General features: G+C 40.5%; 1 protein-coding gene across 1 annotated transcript; it reads left to right on the top strand.

Annotated features, from left to right (window-relative positions):
• Window positions 1-5,704: 5,704 nt before the first annotated feature.
• Window positions 5,705-8,966, top strand: lmo2 (LIM domain only 2 (rhombotin-like 1)). Its single transcript, XM_062420661.1, has 3 exons — window positions 5,705-6,218; window positions 7,201-7,416; window positions 7,769-8,966. The coding sequence occupies exons 1-3, from the start codon at window positions 6,178-6,180 to the stop codon at window positions 7,992-7,994; spliced, it is 483 nt and encodes a 160-aa protein (XP_062276645.1). The 5' UTR covers window positions 5,705-6,177; the 3' UTR covers window positions 7,995-8,966.
• Window positions 8,967-12,527: the final 3,561 nt, after the last annotated feature.

Raw genomic sequence — 12,527 nt, 5'->3', positions numbered from 1 at the left:
ATTGGTATTAATTGCAATGAAACAGACGTGTGTATGCTAAATTACAACTAAGCTGACTTATGTCCTGGAAATACTCAGGAGTTCAGAGTTTCACGACCTTTTCTGGCCTGTGAGCCATGATTTAAATAAAGTCCTACAATTACGACTCCAGCATTTAGACAGTTATCAAGATGTTATGCATTGTATTTTCAAGAGCATGACAGTAGCTCCAAAATTATTTTCCAGAAATCATGATATATAGCATTTCTTGATTTATTGTTATCATTTAAACATTTTACAACCACAAACCTGTCTGCAGCTGCACTCTAAGGCTGACAGACTTTGCAGTATAATTTAATACATGAAAAATTCCAGTGTTTTCCATATCAGACTCCATCATATAATTATACCATATAGAGCAATAAGCTGTGTGAGCACTTAAGTAAATGGAAAACACGAACAAAACTGGTGCCAAAGATCACAAAAGCCAATGTTGCCATTGGCCTTGGAGTAAAATTGTCTTTTTCAGTTACATCAGTAGGTGGCAGTAAAGCTCAGCTGTATAATCGACACCACAACACTGATAAGTGTTATGTAGTAATGCTGTGGTTATGCAGAAAGTTCAGTGCATAACTCTCCATTGATTCCAAACCATCCATTTCAAATACAGTTACTGACAGATTTATTATTATAACACAGATGAACTTTGTAATTTACTCATCCAAATAAAGGGCAGAAAAATTCCCAACTCATTTTGAATACATCTGAATGATTTAATGATTAAACTCTTCTGATATCTTATGTATTTTCCTCAGTTTTTAATTCACCTTTGAGCACATTATTTCCATCAAGGTTTAATGGAGGAGCAAACTGACCAGAAGTCCAAAGAATGTGAGACCAACTCTCTTTTGTTTTGCCAAATACAGGAAGCAGTTAACATGGCTGCACAGCTTTTTGATTGCACTGTTCCACTGAAAGTGTTTTCTTTTAGGGATAATACTGATTATGGGAGGTTCCCAAGGGTAAGTGAAGCTCCCTTTCAACGAGTGACTCATTTCCGCAGCCTGCTTTATTTCAATGAAACAACAACACAGTCAACTTTTTAAAAGAATTACAGGGTGGTTCCTCATCTTACCTCTGACCTTTACACCTTGAGACGTTGACACTCACAGTAAATCTCACAGCTCTGTATTTCAAATCTTTGTAGTGAAACTTTTTGAGAGCTGTGACAGTGGGATGGCCCTGAAACAGTAGTTAATTATCACCTCACTTCAGATTAGGCAGGAAGTGGTCAGTTTTGCTATTGCTGTTCCAGAGTTTGTGCTATCAAAGAGTCAACACTATGTCGAGAGTCCTCTTACTTCAGGAAATGTGCCTGCACGTCTATGTTTAGATTTTCCACGATGGATGGATAACCATCTTTATTCTACTGCTAATTAGGAGATCTATTTTACAGGAAAAAGCCGAAGGTTTAACAAGATATTTTTTAAATTGTGATACCAGTGAAATATCCTGCATATTAGTACATGAACTTGTAACAACTTGTGTTCTTAATGCATTTACATTATGTGCTGAATAATGAAGGAAAGGTAGCTGTTTTAGTATCGTTTGCGGTTTGTGTAGTCCTGACGCTCATTTTCCAGCTGCCCTCAAATTCCACACTGCTTTCAACTCCATAATGCTCTCAATACCAAACAGGCAAAACAGGAAGCTGGACATGAGTGACACCACTTCCCAAAAGGTTGTCGAGGTTCTTAACTGTTTGCTCCCCAAATTCGAGCGTACAGTAATACACGCGTGTAGCCCACAATGTGACATGCAGGTTTAACATTATTCTTAAGTAAAAGAGAGCACATTAGAGTGTTTTTATTGTAGAGGAGGGGTGACACATTAATGTCAAGAAAAGAGCACCTCCTTACTGTGACATATAGGAAGCCTAAAGACACAGATAAGGGCTTCACTGCCTAAGCACAACAAGCTAGAGTTTTTATGGTGCGCTGTAAGCCTTGTTTTCCTATCATGCTGAACCATCTGGAGTCGATCTGTCTATCTGGGAAGCCATGAGAGGGGTGGCATCATGCAAGTGGAGGGGGTGGGGGGGTAGGGGGGTAGGAAGTGAATGCACCAACCCCCCAGGAAAGCTTCATCTCTGTGTGCCAGTTGCACATCCTCTGGGCTTTCTCACTCAACTTCACAGGAAGTAGAGGATGACTCAAGTGTCATGTCAGTGGCGACCTTCTTTTTTCTTGTTCAATGCCATAAATTTGAGTTTTGCATTTGTGCCACGTGACATTTTAGACGGTAGAGATATTACTAATGTGTAGTATTGATTAATCTCCAGACAAAGACTTGTTGTATATTGTTCAAACTTGCAAAACCTTATTTAATGTTATTACTGTTGAGATGACGAATCTAAAGATGCCAAATGTGTTGAGTTGAATTTCAAATGGAGAAAATACATTAGATGTGTTGATGCAACCATAAAAAATATTGTGAAATAGCTTTAATACAGTGCGGGAATAAGACCGTCACAGTTTGTGATGTGATCAGATAGTTGCTATTAAAATGTTTTATCTGCTTTGCAACCATTTAAGGGAAATTGGGACTGAAAGTTTATTCTTGGCCTTGAAAGCAGCAGCTGACAAAAACAACCACCTGGCCCACTAGACAGTAACTGCTCTGGAGCTTTCAGCCATATCACACCTGCCATGTCATCCTCAGCCCATGGAGTTTGTCATTGAAATATAAATGTTAAATGTCAACTTTTCTGAGCACTTCAAGGAGTTCTTGTCCGTGTGTTGGCTCAGAAGTTAACATTGAGCAAGATTAATAAAGACAGTGGAAATCTACATTCCCATGACAACGGGGCAGCTCCTGCTAATAAGGGAGGTTCTGTGAAAGGATCGAAAGCTTCAAAATAGCTACTGAGTGGACCTTGTGATCAGATTGTTTTTAAACAACTGGTTAAAGGACGGGTTCATAATTTTTCAAGTCTGTTCGAAAACAACAGTGAGGAAACTGAATGAAAACTGATACTTTGTTCTTGCTGTAATCATTCCTTCTGTTCATACTGACCATTAGAAGATCCCTTCATAACACACCTTCAATTTAAGTGATGGGAGCCAAACTCCACAGTCCTCCTTCTGAGCAAGAATATATTTAAAAGTTTATTTGAAGCTAATATGAAACGTCAGCCATCCAAATTAATAAAATCAATCGATATAATTCAAAAAGTCTTTTTACTGCCAAATACGTTCCTTTGTGTTGCTATACTTCTTCCTCTGCAGCTGAACAGGAAAACATTGTCCGTTGAGCCATAAAGAGGGATTTCTTTTGACTGAAGAGACTTTAACTGTGGAAGATATTCACTAACTCAGATGGCTGATGCCTCATATTATCTTGAAATAAAGGTTTGAATACATTTTTGATCAAAATGACGACTGTGGATTTTGTCCCCCATCACTTATACTGTAAGCACATTATGAAGGGATCCTTTAATAGCCAGTGTTAACAGGAGGAATGATAATAGCAAGCAAAACCTGTTTAAGTGTCCATGTGGGCACCTGACTATTGTTTTAAGACAGACTTACATTTTTGTTAGTGTTCAAATGTGTGCGTTTTTTGAAGACCAAAGTCACGATGGCCCTTGTACTGCTGAATTTTACCAGGACAGTGGGTGAAAGTAAGCCCAAATCTTCTCCTGAAAATGTTTCTCATTTGAAGGGTGTGTAGTTTGAGTTTTATCTCTGTCAAGCTGCTCTGCTTTCTGTGTAGCTGGCACAAGCCACTGCCATGCTCACCTTGCTGCTGGGCCTTCACAGCTTGGTATCTATCCAGTGAGCCTACGCAATCCAACAACTGTGTAGCCCAAGGATGCATTCAGCCTCCATTTAGAGTTTGCCTGCAATCTTCCTGCATTGTATCTGGCTGAGGAGCTGACTCTGGCTGCCTGGGTGAGGTGCTTTATCTCCCTGTCCAGTCCAACTGCTGTCTGAGTCTCTCCCTCCTGCAGGCAGGCCTGAAGCTCTGGCAGTAGATAAGAGGAAGGGCCCATGGCAGCTCTGGTTAGAAAAGGAAGGCTACGAGGACAACAACTATCTAGAAATATCACTGCGTTCATTTCTCACAGAGACAACCTTCAGAATATTTTGTTTTGGGGTATTTTTATAGCACTGAGTATCTGCTCTCTTTCATCAGGTTACAAGTTAGTAGGCCTAACTGTTAAAACCCACAGACCTACAGGAAAAATGAAACAATGTTGAACACTGTGCAAATGTATCAATTTTACACCCTGACAGTAAATCTGCATTTTTCAAAAGTGAAAGACTCAGGAGTTGTATCAAGTACAAATTTGAGTTATGTGCACTTAAAGTAGCCTATGTCCTACTTTCTAATCTACTATTGTACATCTTTGCAGGTAATATTCTGTTTTACTCGACTCCATTTATCTGACAACTGTATTTGTATTAAGATTTTACACACAAAACATCAGATCAGTTAATAAAACATGATGCATTGTTATAGCTTAAACTACTCGGCAGTGTAGTAAAGAATAGTTTAAATGAGCCCAAAACAGGTGAAACATCAGTAATAATAATTATGTTAAATAAATAACATAGCAATGTTAAAGGGACAATTCTTCATAATGAGTACTTAATTAGCTGAATTTACTTTACTTCTTAGGTACTTATATCAACACTTTATCTACTTCTGGATTTTAGTAAAGTTCTCACAAAAGTTATGTTGCTTTTGAATGCCATTCAGCACCATGTGCACTTGTTTTGTTTTGGACAGGTTTGGATAGTAAATGTCCACACAAATATGGAACTGGATCTATTTAAAACAAAATGTATACAAAAATGTTTCTGATATAGGCCTATGTTAGAGAATGTATCTCCTCTCCTAATAAGGCACCCTTTAAGAAGGGTTCACAATTAATGGCTTGACAATGGTTACTAAACAATTTACAATAGATCATAATCAGCCATTTTGACACTTGTTTAAGCTTTTCAGGTCTTTAGTTCATCAGGTAGACCTCTGACTTTCTAAAGGGTCTGCTGCAGAGCAAAATACCCTTTTTCTATTTTAACATATTAACATTTTTAATTATAGATTAATCTTTTTTTCTGTAGGCTTGACAGAAAGCAAGAAACGTGACTCTGATCTGATGGCTTATTAGAAAAGTGTAACACTCATTAGGTTATAAGCCTTTGAAATAAAGTTTAATGACTCACAAGACAGATCTGTCACAACCTGGCAAACTTCATATAAAGTGTTGGTAACAATAGAGTAATTAGTTCAAACTTATAGTCTAAGCCCTTCACATAGAGCGCCTTATTCAGTTGTATCAAAATGTTTTTTTCATGTTTCACGCGTCTTCTCTTATGAGGGAAGTGATGAGACAAATTACAGAGAAACACACACACACACACACACACACACACACACACACACACACACACACACACACACACACACACACACACACACACACACACACACACACACGACACAAACGACCTGTACTAATTATATCATGGCACTTGATGCAAACCATATAATGAACCCATTAGTCTAAGTCACGACCTAACGGCGGGCTGTGCAGTGTTTAACTGTCGCTTTAAGGCCGATTTCCCCCCATTGTCAAACAGTCGTGAGCAGGAAGAGGGAAACGAAAGCAGAGACCGAGGGGGCCCGACGTATTTAAACACGATGCTGCTGCTGCTGCTGCACAATAACGATGCCCGCGGCTGCACGCAGGAGAGCGCGTCTGCAGCCCACTGCCTTAAAAAAGACGTACGGACACGGAGATCCACGAGACTGACGACCTTTTCTATCGGATTGAAGGTGTTGTAAAGAGCGGACAATCCTCAAAGTCGCCGCAGGTTGATAAAAAATATACTTGACAGACATGGAAGTGTCACCACGGGTTATTGCCTCAGGAAATGATGACAGTGTCCTCCATCATCGCTTAGCTGCCTAGAGCAGAGCATTTTAGTCTTGCGGCCATTTCGACGGGACTCGGCTTCCGATTAAATTAACACAGAGGAGCTAAAACCCGGGTGTAAGTGGCGTCTTTTTTGGGGGCTGTGGGAACAGGTGCAGCGCGTCTTGGCTTCCGTCTCCCCGCAGGTAGCCGCTCAGCTGGCTGTGACTCTGAAACCCAATCTGGATCAGGTTGGACATCATATTTCAGGAATGTCATCCACCATTGAGAGGAAGACACTGGAAACCAATGAGTACGTATCTTAATCAATTACTAGATATAATATGCCGCACCTGATTTTTAAAAAGACATTCAAGTACGCACTTTGGGGTATCCTGACAAATTATCTCATAATCAATAACTGCAAGTAATTGTTGGAAATGTGCCATTGCCAGGCAAGAATCATGATCAGGTTTATGTCCATGGGCAGATTAAGTGTGTGTAAAGGAAAAGTTCAGTGTTGCCCAGAAGTTATAATGGTAAACTCCTTGTCTTTACAACAAAGTGTAAATTATTTCAGTTTATTGTGTCTATTTTGTTGTAGGCATCACTTCCAACATACATAAGACGTCTTTCTGCTTTTTTAACTAGCCTTGATGGGTTTTTTCTTTTTTTGGACACAGTACTGTATTTAGGAAGTCCAATGGCTCCCTCAGGTGGACAACATCAAATCTTAAAAGTAACTCAAGATGGAAGATCAGAAACGAATCAATCAATTATAATAAAAGCTTTATTCATACTGCACATGTCATATAAAAAGATTCAATAAGATGTGCCTCGTAAAGTTCAAAGATTGTCGAATAGAGTGCAACTGGACTTGGTTTAAGATACTTGAAGACCATTTGTCTCTCATCCAGGGGCTTCTTTACTTCTGACTGACTGGTTGGGAGTCCTGGTATTTAACCTCTGTGGGGTCCTTATCAAGGTCATTGACCTCACAGAGGTTAAAAACGTGGGCCTCCCCAATAGTCAGAGCTGAAGAAGCCTCTTGGATGAGAGGCGAAATATCTTCAAGTATCTTCAGCAAAACAGGGCATATGAAGACATCATCTTGGGCTTCAGGATATTGTGTATTCGAGAAAATAATAACAGGTTAAGCAGTTCAAGCTGTGCTGATGAATAAGATATTAATGATTTTAGACATTTTTTAGACAGAACAAGTAACTGAGTTATTCTGAAAATAACCAGCAGCCATTGGATATTAGATTTTCTAACCAGTCATCTCTCCTCTGTAGGGAGCCGGTGGATGAGGTCCTCCAGATGCCTCCGTCTCTGCTGACATGCGGTGGGTGCCAGCAGAGCATCGGTGACCGCTTCTTCCTGAAGGCCATAGAGCAGTACTGGCACGAGGACTGCCTGAGCTGTGACCTGTGTGGCTGTCGGCTGGGGGAGGTTGGCCGCCGACTTTACTACAAGCTGGGGAGAAAATTATGCCGGAGAGACTACCTCAGGTTTGTTGTAACATCATCAGTCAAGTTATCTGTTGACTTGTGTCGTCATGAAAAACTGCAGTTAAGTGTCAAAAGAGTCAAACTGATTGAAGAGCTGTTGGTAAGAGTTAAAAGCTCAGAGATTTTTTTTGTCTCACACCCCTGTAAACTGCTTAATGGCCAAGTGCATTAATAGGGGGTTAATAGGGGCCAAATAGTACATTCTTGCCCTGGGCCTGCCAGATAGTTAAATCTGGCCATGGTCAGAGGTAAAATGCACTGTAGCTTAATATAGACCCTGTGGGGGTTTCATGTGATAAAGATTGGGTGAATATTTTCCATCTCAATAACATTTTGATGTCTACTCCTCCAGGCTTTTCGGTCAGGACGGTCTCTGTGCCTCCTGTGAGAAGAGGATTCGAGCATTTGAGATGACCATGCGAGTGCGGGACAAGGTTTACCATCTGGAGTGCTTCAAGTGTGCTGCCTGCCAGAAGCACTTCTGTGTCGGTGACCGCTACCTGCTCATCAACTCAGACATTGTGTGCGAGCAGGACATTTATGAGTGGACCAAACTCAGCAATAACAATATGGTTTAGAAAAACCTGCTGAGTTTGACGGAGCGTCATCCCGCCATTCCAGCTTTGGCTTTAAAGGGAATATAATCTTGATAAACAGACTTTTTTATAGCCTCGTGCAGGCTTAATCATGCGTCTCTCATTTGTATGGAAACATTGAGCACAAAAGGGGTTGCTACGTCTCTGATTTACTCTGCTGGAGACTAATGAACACTGCACCAGCAACGACAGAAAGCTTTTCATCTAGGGCTTCATCCTTAAATGCAAAAACTCTGAATATACGTAAACATGCAATAATGGCCATTTGTTATACACACTGGAGTTTTAGGATTTTAGCAATGAGCAAAAAAAACCGAACAAAAACAAAATCTTTGTTAAGTTACTTGTTGTCAAACACTGTTGCATCACCTCAGTCTGGCCTGAAATGTATTACGAGATTTTCTGAAACTTTATTTTTTACACTTCTGTAATTTCCTCATAGTTTATTGTACATAACTATGTAATTTGGTACAAAATATAGGGAAAATGAAAAGAGCTTCTGTATTTAGTAAATATTTATGAACTAAACCATTTGTTATTGTAACATTTATCTTACATATGTGACCCAATTGTATTTTTGCCTCTTAACAATTGTTTTCTACATTACATACAGTTGTCAGACCAAAAGCTATTAAGTGGAATTAATTAATTGCACCAACTGAACACTATATTTTCCCGATTATTAGTACAAAGTTACGTAGTTTATGAAGTTTAGGAAACTATTAAGCATTTTATTTGAAAATTACAGACCTGTAAAGTAAAGAGTTTCCAGATGTCCATGTATTAAATGGAAAAAAATGTCCATTTTGTGAAGTCCTGATCAGAATGATTGCACTGTGTTGCCAGGTTGAACTGGTGGCGCCCTCTAGTGAGCGAGGGAAACCATGCAATAAAAATTTTACTGACTTGGGAGATGCTTTTAATGTATCTTTTGTAATTTGAACAACTCTATAGACATGCACTCAATACTTTTTGGATATGTGCTTGTCAGTTTGTTAAATAAATTATAGTTAAGAGAAACATTGATTATCTTTGGTGTGAAATATGTGCATTCAAAGGAGCGTTTTGGACAGCTACTAACACATGAGTATATCTGAAATAATGTGTGTGTTTAAGTGAATTATAGTTGATACTTGTGCTGATGTCTTATCTCACATTGTGGTAATTTTCCATAATGAGTAGATGTAATGTTAGAGTCCTTATTCCAGTTTTTAGCCACAAGAGGTCACGGAAAGATTTATGATTTCCAGCCATGAATGACAGTCAGAAGTTAGAAGCTAATGATTGCAATCTACTGTAGGATGCAGCTTTTTCTCATAATCAACTCATATGGTATGGCAAAATTAGGGTATCCCAGTGAGAGAAAGAGAAGAGATTGATGGTAATGGAGTCATGATGTTCTGGCCTGTAAAATTCACTGTCTTTGGGTTTTTCCTCCTTGTTGTCTCTCTTCAAAGCTGGTGCCCATCACAGTGGTTCTGCTGTCTTCTTCATGTCTGCCAGCTGTCAACTCACTCTGAACTGGCCACAAGGCGTGCTCCTCCAGTGCCATCCCACAACCTCCTGCCACCCCCAGTTATCTTTACAGGCATAGCGTCAATAATTGAATCCATGAATTGCTCTTGCGTGTGAGGTCAGGAACGTAGACGGCCTGATCTCACTGTATTAGGGGGTGAGAGAAGCAGCATTAACTGACATTAAAAAGTGTTTGAAAAATGTGATCGAGAAACAATTTGCAGCAGAGAAAAGAGAGCGAGAGGAGGGTGAAAGGAGAAGGGCACAGCACAGAAGCTCCAGGATGATGTCTTTAGCGCAGTCTGACAGTCGTTTATTCATAGACAAGGGAGGAATGAAGGAGCAGGCAGCCTTCAAACCCACCCAGGCTGAGATGACGCTCTTGCTGAAAGAGATACTTATGGGGAAACTAACGAGTTTTCCCACAATAGAGATGGGAATATACTACAAGACGCACAGAGGGATAACTGGGCCTTTGCTCATTTGGAGGTCTGCAGATTTGAGAATCGTCAGTGCGGCATTAAGCAGTGCTTTAGGAATGGCTGCAAAAAAAATAAAAAAGTCTACTCCGTGGTGGTCTCACTAACAAATTGGCTCCAGCTCTATTGAACACTAGGCTGTAGATATCTGTGGAAAAATAACATGTTAACTACTTAAACCTACAGAATATTTGCAGCAATTTAGCAGACAACATCTATAACGCTATAATGTTCTGTTGTCATTAACTTTACTTCCTCATTTTTTAGGATCCCACAGACGAAGCTGTATGTGTAAAAATAGTAAGAGTAAAAGTCAACCTTTTTTTATAATTCAAATATAAAGTTTTCTTTTTTTATGACATTATTATAGCACAATACGTAGCAGTAGTAACCCTTCCCCCGAGCTCTTATGACAAATTAGTATAAAACACCAATAACAAGCAATCTGTTAGGCTATTTGGGATTTGGGAGCAGTATTGTGTAAAAACTATCAACACTATTCCTTCACTATTTCATCCACCATCTGTCATCACCAGTCACAGATATAGAGAGAGCCATTGAAGATCCATTTATGTAACCATGTTTTATAGAAGTAACATGTCATCAGCTCATTATCATGTGTATAAAATTAGGAAGAGTTATGATAAAACAATGAGAAATATCTTTTCGAGCTATTAAAAAGGTCCCAGGACCCCAAAACAGAACATCAGGATTCAAGCAGGGGTGTTATATTCTTTACTGTATGGGCTGCTCCCTTGCTACAGAGAGTTCACTGAGTTTAATGAGATTGGAGCTGAGAGGAGGCCAGGTCTCATCTCACGACATTCACAAACAACACGCCGGCCTACAGAGACCCTCAGCATCGACCAAGAGGCCTGTGTTCCATCGGCCTGCTCTCCTCTGTTGCCCTGCAGGCTGAGCTTTGCCAGAGCACTGCCCTGACTTGCACAGCAGCCTCAGCAGGACTCAATAAAGCCCTGTGCCTCCTGTGTCATCCCTACCAGCTGTACACAAGGCCGGGAGTGTAGTGCTGTGTTTGTGTGCCGAAGCAGGCCTGTTTCATCTCCAGTGCCCATGTCACAGCAGTCCCGTACGGGTAAACCTAAAAACATCCAGCTGTGCACATGGAAACCAAGGAGACATTCTGAGGATGAAACCGCAACCGGGCTGCAGCTTGTTTTTATCAAACGGCTCACCCCACTCAAACAACCACCACACATCGACCTTGCGCTGTGTTGGGTGCAGTGTGGAGTGTGAACAGCAGATGGCAGTTCTGGTCCAGGTAGATGCAACTTGGGATAAAGTGCACAAGAGGGGAAAAAAACCCTGTCTGTATGTACATGTGTGAAAGATGACAGGCAGATTAAGGGAAAGCTGGTTTTCGTACGGATGCGAGTTCAAGAGAAGATTAATTAGAGTGGGATTGAAAGTGACGACCCATATTCAAAGCACCACAGACATGACAGCAGAGTTCAACGACACCTACAAAGGAAGATGTGGTTGGACAATTATCTGCAGCACAACGGCGATTAATCACAGCGCAGCCTGTCAATGTCAAACCCATCTGACAAAATGAGTCAAGTGCTATTGATCATGCCCGCCTTGGGTTTCACTTGCACTCACACTTTATCAGATGGAGCTAATTGGGAACATATTCAGTCTGTGGTCCTAAGAGATGTGTCTGTCAGGAGTCACATTCCTGCTCCGATGCTCTGATAGCTCGTAGCGCCTGCAGTCTGGGTGGAGGACAGTCTGTGGGAGTAGAGTTTTAGGCAGTTGGGGAGCTAGGGGGGGGGGGGGTGGTTAGGGGGATGGTGGGCCACGGCAGCACATTCAGAGGTGGATAGGTGAGTAATAAGCGTGCATCCTTTAACTCTCACCGGGCATGTCCTCTGACTGGATTAAATATGTGCTGAGGATTTATTAGGTAGAAGACCTCTGGGGCCCCCGAAAAACTCCAGGACTGAGCTGCCTTCTCCCACCTTATATTTTCTCTCTTTCTACCTCACACAAGCTGTCTCACCTATTTTCCTTTACCTTCCCATCCGTTATTTAAACTTAGACTTTTGTTGGGGGGGGGGGGCATATCGGCCTTTCAAAGTTTCCTCCCTTTCATTGTACTCTCGGCAGGCCATGTGTATGGATGTGTGATGTGATGGATTCTGTGATTATTATAATGTATACTGCTTTGGCCTGGATACCTGAGGGTCTTTATTGCAGACAGGTAGGCCAAGGGACCAAAGCACAGTGGTAGAGAAATTACTCCCTAAAAGAACAAATCCCAGAATTTGTAAACAAGGAAAAAAGAAAAAGAAAACATTACATGTAAAAGTGTGGCAGAAAAATGTACTCAATGTCTTATACTATTTATATTAAATTGTTGATTATTACTGATGCATTGTGTGAGTAGCATTTTACTTTTGTAGTTGGTTGAGGTGATTTTATATACTGTTAGGCAGTGTAATTATAAAAAATGCATCGTATTTTATGAGATGAGCATACATTTTGTATATCTTCATTT

This window comes from Scomber scombrus, chromosome 6 (assembly GCF_963691925.1).
Source record: "Scomber scombrus chromosome 6, fScoSco1.1, whole genome shotgun sequence".
Lineage (NCBI taxonomy): Eukaryota > Metazoa > Chordata > Actinopteri > Scombriformes > Scombridae > Scomber > Scomber scombrus.
This window is presented reverse-complemented; position numbering and strand designations above follow the sequence as displayed.

Bases quoted from the DNA above. Each gene is read 5' to 3' on its own strand.
- lmo2 (XM_062420661.1), top strand. From the start codon at position 6,178: ATGTCATCCACCATTGAGAGGAAGACACTGGAAACCAATGA. The intron at 6,219-7,200 runs GTACGTATCTTA...TCTCCTCTGTAG, and splicing joins AAGACACTGGAAACCAATGA to GGAGCCGGTGGATGAGGTCC. The intron at 7,417-7,768 runs GTTTGTTGTAAC...CTACTCCTCCAG, and splicing joins TGCCGGAGAGACTACCTCAG to GCTTTTCGGTCAGGACGGTC.